The sequence below is a fragment of the Sapajus apella genome, unplaced genomic scaffold (genome assembly GCF_009761245.1).
Source record: "Sapajus apella isolate SASKATOON/1434 unplaced genomic scaffold, GSC_monkey_1.0 scaffold11, whole genome shotgun sequence".
In the NCBI taxonomy this organism is placed as follows: domain Eukaryota; kingdom Metazoa; phylum Chordata; class Mammalia; order Primates; family Cebidae; genus Sapajus; species Sapajus apella.
In genome coordinates, this window is record NW_022436951.1 from 15,319,647 (window position 1) to 15,340,414 (window position 20,768).

The window sequence follows — 20,768 nt, forward strand, 5'->3', positions numbered from 1 at the left end:
CCTGGGTTCAGGTAATTCTCCTGCCTCAGCCTCCTGAGTAGCTGGGATTACAGGCACGCACCACCATGCCCAGCTAATTTTTTGTATTTTTAGTAGAGACGGGGTTTCACCATGTTGACCAGGATGGTCTCGATCTCTTGACCTCGTGATCCACCCGCCTCGGCCTCCCAAAGTGCTGGGATTACAAGCTTGAGCCACCGCGCCCGGCCGTATGTTTTTAAATGACATAGATACATATCTTATTTTGTTCCAGCTTTTAATAACTGTTAAGTATATTAATGATATTGACTCATTCACCATAAAATCTTGTGTAATCTTAAGGGAAGGCCACCCAGATTGTAGGATGTGGTGAAATTAGACACTTCTTTTACATCAGCTTAATTTCTCCTTGCTTTGTAAAAATCTGATATTCTATAGGTTCACAAAGCCCAATCTGCTGTGGGTAGAAGCCCTGTTGGAATTTGGTTGTTTTTTATTGCTCAAATGCAAATGTTAACACGTGTACTTATGCCTCTATGCTGGGTGTGGAACGCCTTCGGCTTTATTACAGTCAAATTTCATGCTCCATGTTATATCTTTTGGCATATCAACTTTAACACCTTTCCTTCAGTTTCTAGTGTTTAAAAACATTAACGATTTGTTTGTGATAATAAAAATACTACTTGCTCCCCAACTAATGCCTTGTTAGCTGACATTCCTAAATATGTCAGGACCATAGACAGCTTTCTCCTAACTGTTGCTTTCCCATCTCTGACATTGATTAAAATGATTTGCTCTAAGTTATATCTCCAAGTTAAAATATATCCAATATTATATCATTCTCCATTTTCTGGTTTTTTCTTTGTATTGTTATAGTCTAAGGCTGCATTAATTCAATTGATATAGTAGTATCTTGACCATCTCCAAGACGGACATCTTTGCAATGAAAGATCATACACCATTTTTTGATTCCCTGGATTCCCATTCAGGGGGTCAATCCAATATTGTCAGAAAAATTGCTTACCTCTATCTTTTAAATTGAAAATGGACATGATTTTGTCTCTCTCTCTTTTTTTTTTTGTTTTTTGAGACGGAGTTTCACTCTTGTTACCCAGGCTGGAGTGCAATGGCGCGATCTCGGCTCACCGCAACCTCAGTCTCCTGGGTTCAGGCAATTCTCCTGCCTCAGCCTCCTGAGTAGCTGGGATTACAGGCGCGTGCCACCATGCCCAGCTAATTTTTTGTATTTTTAGTAGAGACAGGGTTTCACCACGTTGACCAGGATGGTCTCGATCTCTTGACCTCGTGATCCACCCGCCTCAGCCTCCCAAAGTGCTGGGATTACAAGCTTGAGCCACCGCGCCCGGCCGATTATATCTATCTATCTATCTATATATGTACACACACACACACAAATATACATGTTTATACACACATATATGTATCCTCAAAAGCAACAGGTCTTTATTTATTAAACTAGGTCCACTATCATTATAGACAATAGTTAATATTTTCATATTCTGGCAATGAGTTGTTTTTATATCTTTATATTCTATCATTTCATATATTCTATACATATCATTATGTTTTATAATATATAATATTGTTATTTTGATAGACTATTAGCAAAAGCTGATTCAAACGCTTCTCTTCTGATACTAGGATTTTTGCCTTAGAGAATGCATGAAGCTAAATTTTTAAAGCAGGGCATTTGATGGTGATAGCCATTAGGGATTGCTTATATGAAGAGGGCAGCTCATATTTTTGCTATCTAATTCTGTTTTTCTCAAACTAATTTTACACCATTAATTTAATTACATGCCAGTGCTAGGGCATAGAGTTCTTAAAAAATCAGTAGAAGGTTTTTAAAAGCATATACATATATATATATATATATATATATATATATATATATATATAAATGTGATATATATCGCTAAATTGTTTTAAAAATCAGTATGTAAAAATAAATTTAAAAAATAAGTAAATGGTTTCAAAAAGCATATATATGACATATATCATAACAAACTAATGATTAAATATATGTTTTTATACATGTACACATATATGGTTAAATATGTATGTTTTTATACATGTACACATATATGGTTACATAATAAATGTAACCACAATTAATAAGAAAAAATAAATTTAAGGATATATCCTCAAAAGTTATTTGGTTTTAGAAAATACATCATTTTAATGTCAATAATATTTATAGAATGTTTATATATGTGCTATTTGCTTACAAACTGTCAAGCTTGTCCCCCCAACTGATAAAAGAGATAAAACAGAATACTGTAAAAATTACAGGAATCTAGGAATCAAACACCATATGTATGATATTTTCCAAAACTACAAAATTATTGGGTGATGAGAAATAATTTGTTTCATCTCTCCAAACATCAGAAATATCATTTGAAAAAAATATTTAAGTTATGTGATCATATCACACAGTTTTGTTTTTGCATTTTGAAGATCAATAGGTTAATTTACGTTGAAGTTCATTATTGATCAAAGTAGTCTAATAATATTAAAATTAATCATAAGCACTTATGTTATTTGTGCATTTCACCTGAGAAACTTTGACTAAAGAACAAGATTAGAATAATTAAAATACCTTATCTGAGTTAAAACTTCTGCAAGTGTATATGTTTAGGCATAGGGAGGAGAAACCACGTAATTTAATTTTAGATGCATATTTCATATGCTGAAAATTCCATTTAATTACAGTAATGCACCTTTTTCTTAACATACAAATATTTAATAGCAGACATTTTCCTCAAATATAATTAAGAGAGCAAAAGAATAATAAGAAAACAATTTTCAGTTTTTAAAGTTAACAAGATTCAAGTGAATTCCCTGATTACAAAATTAAAGTTGAACCAAATTTAAAAAATTGTACTTTATAATACATTGATAGTATTTATTTATTAACAAAAATGTGATTAAAATGCAAAGCACATAAGGATGATATAAATAATTAGGCATAGAAAATGTAATAATTAGCTTTTTGCTATTGAATAAATAATATGAATAATTTTTAATAAATCCCTTGGATTAAAGCTTACTGCCTTTAAAATAAAAATGCAACAGAAAATCCTTTTGGATGTACACTTTTGTCCAAAAGCAGAGGAATGTACAGGTGTTAAATTGGCCCCAAGAGGGTTACAGTGATGTTCCCTAAATGAGAAATAAATTTATAAAGAATCATGAGAAAAATAAAGAAGATATACCATCAAAGGACTATAAAGTTGAAACGTTCTGTAATTTATACCAATCATGTTGTGAAGTTTATACAGAATCTGATGTTATGCAAATTTTTATGAGAATTACTCTATATCACTGCAGTTTTTATCCCATTTGTTAGGGGAAAGAAAAGATACCCTGAATGTCTTCAAAAGGTATATTTTTTTCCCAGTTCAACTCTTTCTATTTCTCTATCAGTTAGTTTATGCACGGGACTGCTAAGTCAATGTCATACATGATCCAAGGCTCAAATTAGTAATTATTTATATTAGGCATTAATGAATTAACCAATTAATTTTACAAATACAGTGTTGACTGCATGTCAGTAACTTTTATGCAGGACACAGTAATTTGCAAAATATTTAACCACTCCCTGAGTTACATTTAAACTAGTGGAAAAAGTCAAAAAGTCAAAAAGTCAATAAGCATATAATCCCTTAAATGAAAGAGATAATAAAAGTTGTGGTAAATCATGTGAAGGAAATGAATGGATGGTATAACAGAGAGCAATAGAGACTAAAATGGCGTAAGCTATTTTTAAAAAGTTGTTCAGAGACTTCCCCCCAAACAGAATATAATATAGAAACTGAAAGAAATGAGGAGATGGCTATGGATGAGTGAGATAAGATAGATCCAGGTCAGAGCATGAGCAAAGGCAGGAAGTCCCTGAACTGTTAAGTGCTTAAAGCACATAGGAGGTCTTCAGGTGGGTGCATGTGGCGCAGTATCACTTTGTTTTAGTCAGTTTGTGCTGCCGTATCAAGATACCATAGTTTAAGTGGCTTAAGCAAAACATTTTATTTCTGACTGGTCTGGAAACTGGAAAATCCAAGATCAAGACACCAGCAGGTGTGCTGTCTGATGAGAGCACTGTTTCTGGTTTATAGATAACCATTTTCTCATTGTATCTTCACATAGTCAAGAGCTAGAAAAACAGAACTAAAAGCTCAGGTACCTTCATGTTTTTCTAAGGGCACTAATCTCATCATTAGAGGCTCCACTCTCATGACCTAATATAACCCTAGTATTTTCTAAAGCCCTACATCCTAATACCAGTTTGGGTGTTAAAATTTCAGCATATGAGTTTTGGTGGAACATAAATATTTAGTCTATAATATTCCACCCTAGTTTCCCCAAATTCATGTCCTTTTCACATATAAAACACATCACTTCATCCCAATAGCCCCAAAAGTCTTTACTTATTCCAGCATCAGCTCTATACTCTAAAAGTCCAAAATCTCATCTACTATTATGTAAATAAGATATGGAGACACAAGGTATTATTAATCCTAAGCAAAATTTTTCTCGACATTTGAACCAGTGAAATCAAGCCAGTAATGTGCTCTCAAAATACAATAATAGGATAAGCAATGATAAGATAAACATTTTTATTCTAAAAGGGAGAAATGGGAAAGAAGGAAAGAATGACAGGACCCAAGCAAGTTTAAAACCCAACAAGGCAAATGCAGTGAGATCCTAAGCCTTGAGGATAATTCTCTTTGGCTCAATGCTCTGCAGTCCAAGTCCACTGGGGCAGTGGTCTCATTTTCTGAATCTCCTGGGGTGGCAGTCCTGGGTGACCACCCCCACCCCGAAGCCCTATGAAGAAACCGTCTGGCATGTTGAAAGGGAGGCAGTGGTCCCCTCCTTTGAAACCAACAACACATACCTGAATTATCTTTGGAGTCATTCCTCTCTTGTCTTGAATAATAGCTCATTTTTTGCAGCTGAATAGCCGTATGGAGCTGGCCAATGAAACATAAGAAATCCATCAGCCTTCCTTCATTCCTTCCCATATGCTTCTTCACTTCAGACTGGACGCTTTCTTCCTGGGGTGTCATATTAAGTCTATGGTTCATACCCATACTAACCCCTTTATCAAAAGACACTTAGCCGTACCTTTAGTATTCTCTCCCAAACGCCTTCTTATTTTTGCAATATGAATAGCCTGAAAATGTTTCAAATCTTTAAACTTTGCTTCATTCTTGCTAAACAATTTCATTTTAAGTAATTTTCGTGTCTCGCATTTTACTACAAGTATTCAAGAGAAGCCAAGATACACCTGCAAACATTTTCTTAGAAATCTCTCTAGCTATGATTCTATTTCATTGCTCCCAAATTTTACATCCTGTAAAACACTAGAACACAAACACAATTTAGCAAAATTATTTTCTACTTTTTCAAGTTTCTAATAAGGTGTTCCTCATTTCCATCTGAAAGTTCACTAGAATGACATTCACTGTCCATATTTCTATCAACATTCTGTTCCAAGTTATTTAGATATTCTTCAAGAAGATGAAGCATTTCTCTATTATTCTCTTTTCTTTCTGAGGCCTCACCAGAATTATCCTCAATGATCTTTTCACAGCAATGAAGACTTTTTCTAGCATGCACCTAAAACTCCTTCAGCCTTTAACTATTACCCAGTTCCAAAGCCACCTCCACATTTTCAGATGTCTGTTATAGTAGCAACCAACTTCTGACACTAATCTTAGTTTGTGCTGCTATAACCAATTATGGTTTACTAGGCGGCTTATAAACAGCAGAAATTGATTTCTCAAAGTGCTGAAGCCTGAAAAGTCTAACATTAAGCAAGGCATGGCAATTGTGGTATCTGCCGAGGGCCAGTTTCCTGGCTCATAGACGGCCATTGTTCTGCTGTGTCATCACATGGTCAAAAGGCAAGAGAGCCCTCTCTTGCCTTTCTTATAAGGGCACTATCTCATTCATAAGAGCTCTACGTCCATGACATAATCACTTCCCCACAGCCCCATTCCTAATAATATCACTTTGAGTGGGGCCCCCTCCAACCCCTGTCTGTAGACCAGTACTGGTCCATGGCCCGTGAGGGACCAGGCTGCACAGCAGGAGATGAGCAGCAGGCAAGAGAGCATGACCACCTGAGCTATGCCCCTTGTGAGATCAGGAGCAGCATTAGCTTCTCATAGCAGTGCAAACCCCATAGTAAGCTGTCCATGAGAGGGATCTAGGTTGTGCGCTTCTTATGAGAAGATGATACATATATACATTTGTATGTATGGGTTCATATATTCATCTTTATACATGTATCCATATGTATATATAATATATATGTGTATGTATTCAAGTTACAGTATAAAACCATTAGAAACACTTTGCTCCCTATTTTTAATTATGCTCAAATGGTGTTAGCAGTATAAGAATTACTTTTTTATTTTAACTAAGAATAACAAAAGAATAGGTTCTTTATTTTTCCAATAGATCTGCTTTTCTCCTGATATAAATGACACTTAAGAAATGGCTCAGTCATCCACCTGTTCACAAATAACCTATAAGTTATGTCTTTTTATTTTTTCTTCACCCTCCATAACCAACATATAAGGTGATATAATCTATTATTGTGAACATCTACATATGTGAATTAGATCTACATCTTAGGTCTGATTTCCCAGAAGCAAACTCTGAGACAAGGATTTGTGTGCAATGGACTGGTTAAAAATTTTGTTCCAGGTAAGGAATTGCAGGATAAAGTGGAGTCATAGGACAGGGATGGAAAAGAAGCCAAACACAGGTATCAAAGTCCCTGCTTCAGTATGATTCTGCAGGAAAACTCTAGAATATAAATAATATGGTGGTTTTCATATTTCTGCACCTGTTATATACTGGCAAAGGGATGTTATAGATGTTTGTAAACTTTCAGGCACATTAGGTGTCCTGTGCATGTGGGCGAAGGGGTTCCAGTAGCCAAGGGAAGTTGTTCAAAGATAGTTGCAGGTGCAGATCATTAGAAGCAAAAGCATACAAAAATTGTCACGTATGTAGTGTGAGTGTGTGGCCGTATTAAAGGATCAAAGGGGATCTGAGTAGCGTTTCACTGTCTACTTCAAACCTCTTCTCTATATGCCTTCATCATCTCTTACTGGACTAGAGTAAGAGCCTAACTGATCTCTCTCTTAACCAAATCCGTTTCCTGCCCTCTAACCTATTTTCTAGTCTGCACCAGATTGATCTTTTCTGAGCATATCACGTTAAAATCTTCCAACTGCTTTCAATGGCACTGAAAATGAATGAGAATTTCTTACTGCAGTTTATAAAAGCCTATGGGATCCTAGCCCCAGCCTAAGTCTGTTTCTCCATCTAATAAAACTAGATTGTTCTGCTCAAAGGCCTACATTCCACACAAAGTGGGCATCACTGTTAGAACTGACCCCAGGAAATGCAGAGTACCCTTTGATTGCTCTGGCAAGGGTTATAAGCAAGGTCAATGATCAAAATAAATTCTACCAGTGGAAAGAAGCCAGGGTAACCGGTGTGGTCAACTAAGGAATTTGTTGTATTTTATCAAAGTAAGATAACAGCTACCCTTGAGATTCTCTGGCTGTTCATTTTCCACTACGGCATCACTGAGCTACAAAACGCGGGGCATGTTCTGGGCCAGTGGCCACTAGGTGTTACTTTTCCATTACACATTTTTCTAAGCACTATTGGACATTGTAAATTTCCCATATCTAATTCAGGGTTTTATATTGGCTGTAATTAAGTTTACCGATTATTCCGTAGTTTATAGGATTACAAATAGCCACGTAAAAGTTCTGATGATAATAACCATAGCCTGAGATTTTGACATTGAAAAATGATGCAATTTTGGATTACTGTAATTCTGAAGTTTAACCATATGTATGTATTAAGAGCAGCATACATTTGTAACCATATGTTTGTGTTAAGAGCTAACAGTGATCAGTTTCTTAAAGAATAGGTATGGAAATTAAGCTACATAGATGTGTTGGACAGAACCTGTAGCTCTGGACCATAAAAAGAATCTGTAATTCCACCTGCCAATGACCATTGTTCTTTCTGCTGAGTAAGTTGGACCCATATCTCTATGCCTATAGTAGGAGCAACCATGTTTGATGATGACCGTGACAATGATGATGCTTGTGATGATCATGATGATAATACTAATATGTTGAGTTGTGTGCTAGCACTATGCTAACTCTTCCAGATGTATTGTCTTATATTAAAAACCATGTTTAAGACTGTGGGTCTGAAACATGATTCTGACACTTATTACCTGTATGACTTTTGTCATATAGCTTAAATTCATCATACCTCAGATTTGCTATCTTCAAAATAAAATAAATCATTGTAATATACATATTACTTTGTATTGATAAAAGTTTAAAGTTTAAAACAATACATTTTGGGTCAGGTACTAATTAAGACCAAGTGATATAGGTTGGCATTCAAAACTATCACAGATAGTAAGGCGGAAAGCCAAGCTAGATCCTTATATTTGACCTTTATATTTTGTAATTCCCATTACTGAATTCATAGATGCTTGGTTGAACATTGGATTTCTGGCTTAAACCTGGTAAATCAGAGTCCATTTTCAGGATTTTTAAAACTCCAATTAGAAAAGACTATCAGTTGCTTTCTAAAATTGAAGATTTTAAATATGAATTCAGGAGATATTATCACCCACATAATTTATTCAAACTGAGGAGGCTTAGTCAGGATAAGAGACAAAATGAAAGAGAGAGAGAGAGAGAAAGAGAGAGAGAGAGAGAGAATAGAATACTCAGCCCCAATGCTAGTTTTCATGATAAGGAAATGCCCAGCTGCTTTTTTGCTCCTTTTGTTGTTTTCCTTTCCATACTTAATTTGATTTTATAACCCAATGGCTTTTTGCCTAATAGTTTGAGAGTGGTTTCCATTGCTTAACCAATCATAGCCATGATCATCTCACATCTTCTACATTAAGTATCATACAAATTAAACCCAATTTGATAACAAATAAAACTAATTCTGAAACACCAAATATACTATGATTTTATACAAGAATAATCAACTTATTATATTAACAAGGAAACGTTGTTTCCAATTTCTGGATCAGAATATCCTATAGGTAACATGCCTTACCTAATTTTGCAATATCAGTTTTGTATGCTCTTTTTTCTTATTATTTTAGAAATAAATTTGTTCTTAGTTACCATGTAAAATTTTCATTTAGAGCATGTACTCCTCAGTCTCAAATAAATTTGACTGCCCTACTCAATTACTTGCTGAAAAAAATAGTGATGGATTTGGAAAAGATCGACATGGTAATAAGTACTGCAAGACACAATCCTGAGTATATTTGGTATCATTTAATTTGCCTCGAGGGAACATTTCAACCTGATAGAAGGAGGAAGAGTAAGGACAAAGAGGAAGATAGGAGGCAGAGGAGAGAAACAGTTTATTAAAAGTGATGGATTATGAGTTCTATTTAAATATATAATTTCATATGCATATGTATATGTTAATAAATATTCTACTTTTGTTAGTCTTAAGGACTACGGAACATTCACTGTGATAATTTGTGTACTGTAGAGCTCACTTTTCAAAATATTTAGTGTTTTAAATTACAAATATATTAATATGCATCTGATTATTTTATAGTTATCTTCAATTAGCTGCTAAATTTCCGTTTACTTGAGCTATATATGTCTTTCTACTTATCTATGTGGTAAATGAGTTTTTCGTGATTGTTCACTGATGTAATGTAGAAATGTAATGTATATACAGTACATAATAAAATTTCAATAATATTTGGAATAAGTTTTTCAGTTTACATGTTATGGGAAAGTGAAATGCAAGCTAATATAGGTATTTTTTTCTCCTTACTTTTAGGAAAAACAAATAATACATTGAATTTGACACACCGAAGTCACAGATAATGAGGACTTACCATTGTATACCATTATTCATCTGGACCTATATGTGCCATACAGTTGACACCATCCTATTACAAGAAAAAGCTAACGGTTATTTATCAAGCAAAAAGATAGCGGGTCTGACAAAAGATGATGGTAAAATGCTGCGTCGCACCAAGCGTGGCTGGATGTGGAATCAGTTCTTCTTATTGGAAGAGTACACAGGTACTGACACACAATATGTAGGCAAGGTAAGAATTTTTGAATGAGAAATCTAAAAGCTGAAAGTGACAGTGATTTATTTTTTATAGTAACTTTCCACATCACTAGTGATCATTCAAAAATATGTAACTACTTACTATGTTCAGAAGGTGTGGTATTGCAAATTATTTTAGTGAGGAAGGGCAAGGAAACATATTTGGGCTCTACATGTAAATCAGTATCAATAATGAGCATAAACTAATAAGTCATGTAGATGGAGGTAATTCATTATTAATCAGCTAGTTATTATTTAATCATATGTGTGTTTTTGAAATAAAACTCTCCTGGAAATCTATTGATAGTTTATCGTAATTAAGAATAGTATACTCTGTATGAGAAATAAAGTACTTCTAGATGTTTCTGTTTCTTAATATCAGCCAGGCTGAGCTTTCTGCTTGTAATCCACACAAAAGTGTTCAAGGCAGTTGGATAAAAACAAGATTAAAAAAAAAGGAGAAAGAAGACACTATCTTTAAGTAGATATACGTCTGTGTTAGTAGGAGCAAAGTCACTCATGAGCAATCAGAAGCAGACAATAATAGAGAATATGTAACTCCATTCTTGTGCTCAATTTTGAAGAAACAGGTTCATTGCTTCTCCTTCATCTCTGTTTAGAGACTTCGCTTTCCTTAACTCCTTATCTCTGTCTTTTTCTTTCTTTAGTAGCATAACCTTTCTGCTATCCATAATTTTCTTTTTATCTGTCATCCATTTCCTTACCAATCACATTCACACTATTCTAAACTCAGAACAATTCATTTGTTAACTGTGATTATTCTCAATTTATACCCAATGCTGAGATATGTTAAAATTTTTACAACAAAAAATTTTTAAATACTAGCAGTCTACAGATCATAAATGTATTTTTTTTTTTTTTTGAGTAATGGCATGTATGTACTTGAAGGGACTGTAATGGTCTGAGTATTGTTTACTCACTGACAGCACCAGGCAAATAAATTAGAACAGGCCAAAAATGAAAAAAATAAAAATAAAAATACAAGTACTTAATATCACAAACGTCACACTTGTAGCTTTCAAACCAGAAATACATTTGATCATGAGACTGCCAAAATTTTGATCTAACTCTTCCTTCTGTGTGTAGGCCAATCAAATGCAGTCTCCTTTATCAGAAGCCTATCATTTTATCTTCTTTTGAAATTTCTCTTTTCTGGTTCCATAGGTCATGCTTATTCCACCCCATTCAGTTCCCTTGCTGGTTCTTTTTTGCCTGTTATTTCTTCTCAGCTTAGTCATATGGCATCCTCAGCCATCCCTCATTTAACGTCACTTTTCACACTACACTTAATAACTAACATCAGGAAATTCAAGTTCAGCTAGCAAACATTTTTTGTCTAAGGATGTGAAATTGCCTTATGATTCTCCAAGGAAGTGTACGAAGGGCACACCAAGGTCATAGGGCCTTACAGAAATGGTTTTATCCTTGGAGATTCAAAGACACAGAAGAATAGCCACAGATAAAAAGAGATGCTCATAATCTTAAGGCAATTAAGGGTCTATGGCAAGCACTTATTTTTAGTCAAAAACAAAAATGCTTCCTTCTAAGCACTGAGTGTACACTGATTGATTTCTAAATTGACCACCATTCTTGCTCTCACATTTTTAAATATATATTATAGTTTAAAATTTTCTATGTAATCATGCTTACTTTTTAATTAATTCCATAATCTGTCATAAACAACTACTAAATGTATATACATGGTTTTGTTTAATTACTTTTCATAACATTTTTTTCATTTGTGTTGGAAAAATGGCATTTCGGATTTATGCGTGGACAAGTTAAGGTGTGTGATGTTTGCCCCTATTTATTCTTGACAACAGGGTTATGAACCTCAAATAGAGCACTCAATATAATATCAGGTGTTGGGAGGAAATAAATACAATGAAACCCAAACTACCTATCAACTATTTTTATGTTTCCAGTGGAAAATAATATGCATATGAAAGAGACACCTTAACAAAATAAAACACTTATACTACTTTTTGAAGAAAAAATAAAAATCTTTCTGTTTTTTAAATAGGGACTTATCTAAGAAATGGCATTACCGCATATCTAGTTCATATGAAAGTGGGCTGGCTTTCAACCACATCTTAGCTTTTAGTAAGTTATTAAGGACATTTACACTCTTTTTATCCTGCTTTTCTGGCTTTCAACATTGCTATTTATTTGCATATACAATGACTGACCAGGCCCTTAACTCTAAATTTAGTCAGACATATGAATTCTAATAAGGATTTAACTTCTTGAGCACCACATAGATTATCTTTTTGACCACACTGTTTCTGGTTTCCCTGGGTAGACCTAAATCTAGTCTTCCATGATCCACTGTATTGGTGGTATCTCTTGTAAAGAAAAGACCTGTCATATTCACCATGCACCATGATTGGAAAGGCTAAGTAGCTTCTAGTGTGAAGAAATTTCCATGGTTTCTTTATAGTTTTATAGATGCTAGGTATCACAGAAAACGATAGGCACCATATTAATGTACAGGTGCTATAAAATTGGAAAGACACATTTTTAAAAGTTAAAAATGAGGGTTTCATCCTGAATGTACAGGAAGCAGTTTTAGAAAAATAAATAGTGCATCAAAAGGTAATAAATAAATTATATACATATATACACACCAACATGCAACTTACAAGATTTTTTCTTGATTGTGACATTTACTATTAGAATTCAGAAGTTGTTTAAACTTTACAAGTCTCAGATTCTTGTTGGGTTAATTTACATCATCATTAAGATTTTTTCCATTCCAAATTTCTGGTCTTTTCTAAGATTTTGGAAAGGCCTGCCATTAAGTACAAAAACATCAGAAACATTTTTGTAAATACGTGCATGTGCACAAATCTTAGAAGGTGAAATTGCATGCATGTAGCACAATGAAAGAGGCGAGTCTAAAAGGATAAAATTAGGCCTTCACTATGAAAGGTCCGGAATTCTAGGCTGAGTTGTTTTTACATACAGCATGAAATGTGAATAAATCTGTTACTTTATACAAATCAGTTATGGGTGGAGCACAGAACTAAAGTAATCAGTTTTCTTTCATTGTCAGAATGGAAGATCTGAAACGATCAGTTTTCTTTTATTGTCAGGATGCATTAGAAGAGTAAGAAAATGAATTAAGATAATTTTAACAAGGTAATATTGCATAATTTTTATGGCATTTCATACATTTGCAATATAGAAAAGCCAGAAGGGTTGGAATTAATAGCAAGTTTTTGTTTTTCACAATAATGCAATTTGAAATTTGGTTGGTTGTTCTTGACTAAAACCATCAGTTATTAATATTGTTTTATGTAATAAGGGAAAATTATTGTTACCCAAGAGAAAAACAAAATCACAATAATTGCCGTCTAGCTTCTCTATAATTTGAATAGACACATGTGACTAGATTATTTAGATATCATAGTAATAATGCTCAACAGATAAAATAAATTTAACAAGAAACATGAAAATGTCCCTACTATTCTGTCAGAGAGTCTTTATAACACTTTTTTTTTTTTGTACATAAGGACAAAGTCCAGAAAAATCTCTGCTTATCATGGATCAGTAATCAATTAACCATATCCCAATTATCATTAAGAATGGAATAGAAGTTACCTATTTGATTTTAATATCTGGCTGTTAAAGCACATTTATTTTATGAAGAGAAACCCAATACCCAGACACAGCAGACATAGTGTTTATTCTTCACAAGGAAATTGTGATGATTCATTTAATAATTTGGAATATCAACTTAACTGACCACTACATTTTAATTTAAAAATATGTATTTAGCACTTGCTTTGTGTAGAGCAAGGAACAAGGAACTAATGAGCTGCCCATAGGTAGCCACCATTAGAACACAATAAGGTATCTTTGTTGCAGAGTTATCTCTCACATTTTTATAATTTTAATTTAAAATTTTGTTATTCCATTCTGAAATCATGAGTGTAATCAGGGAATCTAGAGTGGAAGAGGATTTTAACAATTATTGAGTTCTGCTTTCTTGATTACAATTGGTTTTCATGTTACCTAAAACAATGGGAAACACAGGTAACAAATGAAATTTCGGTTTTATATTTGATTGTGTATCAAAAGGTGGAGTGATGCTCTTTAATACTTATATATGCTGGTTTGAAGTATATATAAAATAATGGACTTGAAAAGGTAATTTTTTCATAAGCTTTTCAGGTATGGCAGTTTGCTTTGTACAAGTAACAGATGGAAGATAAAGTAGAAACAGAAATAATATCTCAAATTTATTTAAAGAGTCTTGATGAGTTGTTATAGCACATCATAGTGTTTTTCAGAATCTAAGTTAAATACGTATATGATGATTTTTAAGTGTGATTACTTATGGTGCAATACGTGGAGCAGCTGCTTTTGATTTGTAAATACATTGTATTCCAAAATTCTCTCTATGCATTAGTTGTTTGTAAATCACAAGAAAAGCATTAAACATTCTGACAAGACTTTAAGGACAGAATACTGAGGCGTGTTTAGCACTGAGTTCTATAAAAACTCACTTTTAAGATATAGCTCCATCTTTTATTTTTACTGCCAATACTGTATAATCACTTCACTTGAAAACTGCTTTAGAACACTAAACTTATCATTTTCTGACTTTATTTATCCTTTTTTTTAATGATCAGAAGCAGTTTACCAATGTATCTCTCGAGTAATACCAATCCTTAGCACAAAAATACATAGAGAAAACTAACCGAAATTCACTTAAGTAGAATTCAAAGTGTTCGTAAGTACTCTTGCATATCCCCCCCATATTCTATGTTCCCGTAAATTTGTACTTGAGTTCTACTCAACATGATATTTCTTCTTCCATATCTCACTTTTTTTTTTTTTTTATCACTTCTTCAGCTCCCTTCCCATGGAGTATCTTACTCACTTTTTCGTAGTCTCATCTCTGGTTTTTCTTTTCATTCTATGTCCTATCACAACTTCTGTGCCCAATCTTACATAAAACCCATTTCATTTTCCCTGGCTAGAATTACCTTTAGAAACTATGAGATCATCTCTTAAAATCTTATTCATAGTACAATTTCAGCTATTTGGGTATATTTTCTATTTTGTCTCCTAGAATCTGTGACCTATGGGTTTTGAGTCTGTGTTGGATTTATTTTTTTTCCCCAAATTTTCGACGTAATAGGTTTACTCAAAATTACTATTTAGCTACTATTTTAAAAAATCTTTATTCTTTATTAATCTGAATCCTGAGAAATTGATATTTTGAAAAATAGAAAAAGCAGAATATATATATACAAATAAAAATACATTTTATGGAAATATATTCCCTTTTTCTGACAACAGTACACCAAAGTTAAACTTTCTAAATAGATGTGGTTTTTCTTTGCTGTTCTTACAATTCTTTTCATATATTTCCATTATATTAGAGGGTTCTAATAACTCTGAAGCCATTTAAAAAATGCTAAGTGTGGTAGAAAATGGTTTTTCATATGGCTACCAAATTGAATGTGTGACTTTTTTTTCACACTTCAAACACTGATTTCAATGTTTTTGAACTACTTCTAATATTACAACATATTCTTCCTTGACTTCTAAACTTGCAGATGATCAAATCCATCTTTATGTACTCATCAGTGAAGGAAGGGAGGCAGGAAGAGTGGGAAGGAGAGAAAAACTTGCAGATGATCAAATCATCTTTTATATACTCAGGAAGGGAGGGAGGGAGGAAGAAAACAAGTGTAGAGGTGGCATTATCTTCAGCAGGGTATGGCAAGACGGATGGGGAAAGCTACTTATGTACATGGTCATAAATTGTGATTATGATGATGTCATTATATAAGCAGTATGTGCTCCCTTTGAAAAACCAGGTGCATACAATTTTAAAATAATTTTAAAAAATCTGTGATATCACTAAGACAAGGCTAAGATGTCTAATTTTTTAAACCTATTTACTGTTTTTATGTTTAACGTTGGTTTTCTATTGTTTTTATACCTGTTTTCTCTTGCAACAACAAATGTTTCTCTTGAAAAATTATAATAATATTCCCCCAGAGATTTTTTTTAGAAAAAGCTACATTTTAAAACTACTTTGGTAAATGTTTCTTACATACTTGAATGTTTATTACATACTTGCTGGGTATAGTATTCTTAGGAAAACAATTTTAAAAAATTAATGATAGTGTTGTTCCGTTCTCCAGCATTCCATATTTTGTGTCTCCAGGTTCAAATTCTTCCTGGGAGTAAGATTTTTACATGCTCCATTTAAAAACTTTTCTCCTTAACTCTGTCATTTTTTCTTATTTATTTTAATGCAATGATTAGGTACATATCCAGTTATTATTTTTTTGTACTTCTGATTAAATGTTTTATCTTCATGAAATACAATGCTTTATCTGTTATAATACTATTTACTTAAGGTTAACTTTGCCTGCCAAGAATTTGCCCACACAGCTTTTCTCATGAATGTGCTTGTGTCTTTGTTTCTTTATTTGTGTGTGTGTGTGTGTGTGTGTGTGTGTGTGTGTGTGTGTTTGTGTGTGTCTTATCATCTTTGGAGCAATTAAGTATTTGTTTAAACATCTGTGCTTATGCCTTTTATTGGCTAGTTTTATCTATGCTTCTTTGTATTTTTATGTTAACTTTTTAAATTAAACTTTAAGTTCTGCAGTACATGTGCAGATCTTCCAAGATTGTTGCATAGGTTCACACATGCCATGGTGGTTAGCTGCCTCCATCCCCCCATCACCTACATCAGGCATTTCTCCCAATGTTGTCCCTCCCCAACCTCCCCACCCCGTCTATCCCTCCCCTAGCACCCCACCCTCAACAGACCAGAGTGTGTGATGCTCCCCTCCTTGTGCCCATGTGTTCTCATTGTTCAACACCCACTTATGAATGAGAACATGCAGTGTTTGGTTTACTGTTCTTGTGTCAGTTTGCTGAGAATGATGGTTTCCAGATTCATCTGTGTCCCTACAAAAGACATGAACTCATCATTTTTTATGGCTGCATACTATTCCATGGTGTATATGTGCCACATTTTCTTTGTCCAGTCTATCCTTGATGGGCATTTGGGTTGGTTCCAGGTCTTCACTATTGTAAACAGTGCCACAATGAACATACAAGTACATGTGTCTTTATAATAGAATGATTTATAATCCTTTGGGTATATAACCAGTAATGGGATTGCTGGGTCAAATGATATTTTTATTTCTAGATCCTTAAGGAATCACCACACTGTATTTTATGTTTTTAGTGTGTGTTCAAGGCATCTCAGTTTTCATTCTTTACTTATTACATTATAAATTGAATGAATCTTGTATATTTTAGCATATAATATACTCATCTTACAATAACATAATTTAATTTCTCTTGGAAGACTTTGTTCTATTTTTGTCATATATTTTTCTTGTACATATTGTAAACTGCACAATGCATTGTTAATGTTTATTTAAACATCATTATTTATTTGAAAACATTTAGAGATAAAAAATAATCATTTATATTAATTCATATAAGTATGTCTAGCCAGTGCTTTTTATTCTTATCTGTAGTTCAGAATATCTGTGTGACATCATTTCCCTTCAACTTAAAGAACTCTTTTAGCATTACTTGTAGTGTGTGTCTGCTGGAAACAAACTTTCTTAGCTTTTTGTTATTTGAAATATATTATTTTTTCTTTTTTTATTGCATTTTAGGTTTTGGGGTACATGTGAAGAACATGCAAGATTGTTGCATAGGTGCACAGAGGCAGTGTGATTTGCTGCCTTCCTCCCCATCACCTATAACTGGCATTTCTCCCCATGCTCTCTTTCCCCAACTCCCCACCTCCCACCGTCCCTCCCCTAATTCCCCCTGACAGACCACAGTGTGTGATGCTACCTTCCCTGTGTCCATGTGTTCTCATTGTTCAATACCCTTCACTTCACTTTTATTTTGAAAAATGTTAACTGGATATAAAACTGTGGCTTAATCTGACAGATTTATTTTCATTTTAGCACTTAAAATTGTTACATTGTATTGTGAATTATGTTACTTTTAATAAAAAGCCATTATTCTTATTGTTGCTGCCCTATATGTAATATGTGTTTTTCTGGCTGCTTTTAAGGTTGTATTTATATTTTTGTTCTCTTTCATCTTAATTTGATACCTAGTTGTGTGTGTGTGTGTGTGTGTGTGTGTGTTTTTTTTTTTTTTTACCCTGTTTGGAATTAACTGGTTTCCTTAGATCAGTGAGTGTATTTCATCAGATTTTAAAATTAAATGGGCATTTAAAAAATAGTTAATTTTGTGGCCATTTTCTCTTCCTTTTGGAAACTTCAAATGCAAGTATTTTAGGGTACTTCATCCTGTCCCATAGTTGGAAACTATTTTTGGTTGATATAATATTGTCTCTGTGCTTAAATTTGGGAAATTTATTTTCAGATTTATTGTTTCTTATTTTTCTGTGTCCAATCCACCATTATATGTTTTTAATTCAGGTATTATATTTTCAGTTCTGGGTTTCCTTTATTATCTGTTATTTTTTGACATATTTTATGGCATTTTGCATGTACTTCCCATTATTCTAGTATGCCCTATAAAAAATTCTTCAGTATGTTCATTACTTTTAAGTCTTTGTCCATTAAATTCAATATTGGAATCTTCTTTAAGTTTATTTTTATTCACTACCTATTTTTCATTATGTGTTAGAATGTTTCTGCCTTTTTTAATCTCTAGAAAGCTTGGATTATATACTAGACATTGTGAATAACACATTGCAGAAATTCTATTATCTTGCTTTAAAGAGTGTTGAGTTTCATCTCAGCAGGCAGTAAAATTACAATGGATGCTACTTTGATTCTGTGTAGGTTTGGTTTTAGAAATTTCTAGGCAGACTATTATATTGTTTATTCCCTGAATCTTGTAGCGTAACCCTTATTCTTAGTACATCTTCTTTACGTTATTATTCTACTGATGTTTCACTGGAAATCCCTAAGTGTTTACCAAGCATGTCTACCTAAGAGAAGCTTGAATTTTAAACTCTTCTCAGTATCCGAAGTGCTCAAAATCTCTGCTCAGTTCTTACTCATGTCTTACTGTATACATGTTCAGTTTATGAGTCAGCCACACATTAAATGTGTATGCCAGGTTTAGGGCTACCTCCTCTGTGGTTTCCTCCATTCCTGGATCTTTCTCCTCTCAATTGTCAACCAATATGGAAACCTTGAATCCTGATCCTGAATTCTTAAACTCTGTATTTTATATGACACATGAAATGAAGTATGCCCTCAAAGAGATTAATGTAGAATTCACTTTATTCCCTATTTGCTTATACTCTTCCCAGTCTTGTCTTGCTCCTGGTTATTACATGGTGCCATATATACATACATATATATACACACGCACGCACACACACACACACACACACACACATATATATATATAATTTTAATACAATTGTTAGAAGGTTACTTATTGTTATTAAAAACAAAGGGGTCAATTCTATTTGATGTCAATATCAAACTGCTTTAATTATTGAAGCATTACGGTTTGATTTGTCAGTCTGATCATGTAAGCTCCCCAATCATAGTCTTCCTTTAGAAGATCACTGTGACTTTCAAAGTCCTTTAGATTTTCATAAAATTATCTTCTCAATTTCAATTAGCCTGAGAAATTGTTTGAGATTAAAGAACATAACATAACATGTCTATTTAAGAAAATGTATAATTTTGCATTGAATCCTGAATTTAAGTGAGGAATTGCCATAATGACATTACTGGAACAACTGGCATATTTGAAGATGGACTGTCGATTCCAATGTGGAATATAATTATATTGTTAAAATTCTTTAATTTAAATTTGTGGTAATACTATGATTATATTAGCCATTTCCTTGTTCTTAGATTACAGATTCTGAAATCCTCATTTAGTGGTATAAGCAATTGATATATCTGCAAATAAGAGAAAGTAATTTTAATAAATGTAATACATGCAATAATAGACATGACAAAATATTTAAAAATCAATAAGAAAAAGATAAGAGAAGATATAAATTAGAGCAAAAAGACTGAATAGTTATTTCACACAATAGGGTATCTAACTAGCCAGTATGCATAATAAAATGTGTTAAGATGTTTAACTTGTTAGGAACATGTGGACTTAAACCATGCAAACACTAGAATGACTAACTAAAAAGACAGAAAATTTCAAAGGTCGGTAATGTTATGCACAAGCTGGAAATTTCACAGATTCGGATTGAATTAAAAGTGCTAGAAACATAAAAGGAGACAATAAATGGAAAAATAAAATATGCATAGAAATGAGAAGACTGTTTGAGCTCAGGAGTTTAAGAGCAGCCTGGACAACGTGACAAAACCCCTTCTTTACCAAAAATACATAAAATTAGCTTGATCAAGTGCCTGTGGTCTCAGCTATTCAGGAGTCTGAGGTGGGAGGATTGCTTGAGTCTTGGAGGCAGAAGTTGCCGTGAACCAAGATCATGCCACTGCACTCAATAACAAAACAAAACAAAAAATTAGAGGACCATAAAATAACCTAAATATTAAATGTCATCACAATAAAGATACCTGTGTATTTTTCGTAACTTAAATTTTTCAGTCTTATAGGAGGGTCACTCAAATTGT

General features: G+C 33.3%; 1 protein-coding gene across 1 annotated transcript in view; it reads left to right on the top strand.

Annotated features, from left to right (window-relative positions):
• Positions 1-20,768, top strand: part of CDH9 (cadherin 9) — a 162,353-nt gene that overhangs the window by 40,997 nt on the left and 100,588 nt on the right. The window contains exon 2 of the mRNA XM_032279050.1: positions 9,877-10,150. Within this exon, the coding sequence (XP_032134941.1) occupies positions 9,923-10,150 (228 nt within the window). The 5' untranslated portion in view covers positions 9,877-9,922. The remainder of the gene's footprint in view (positions 1-9,876; positions 10,151-20,768) is intronic.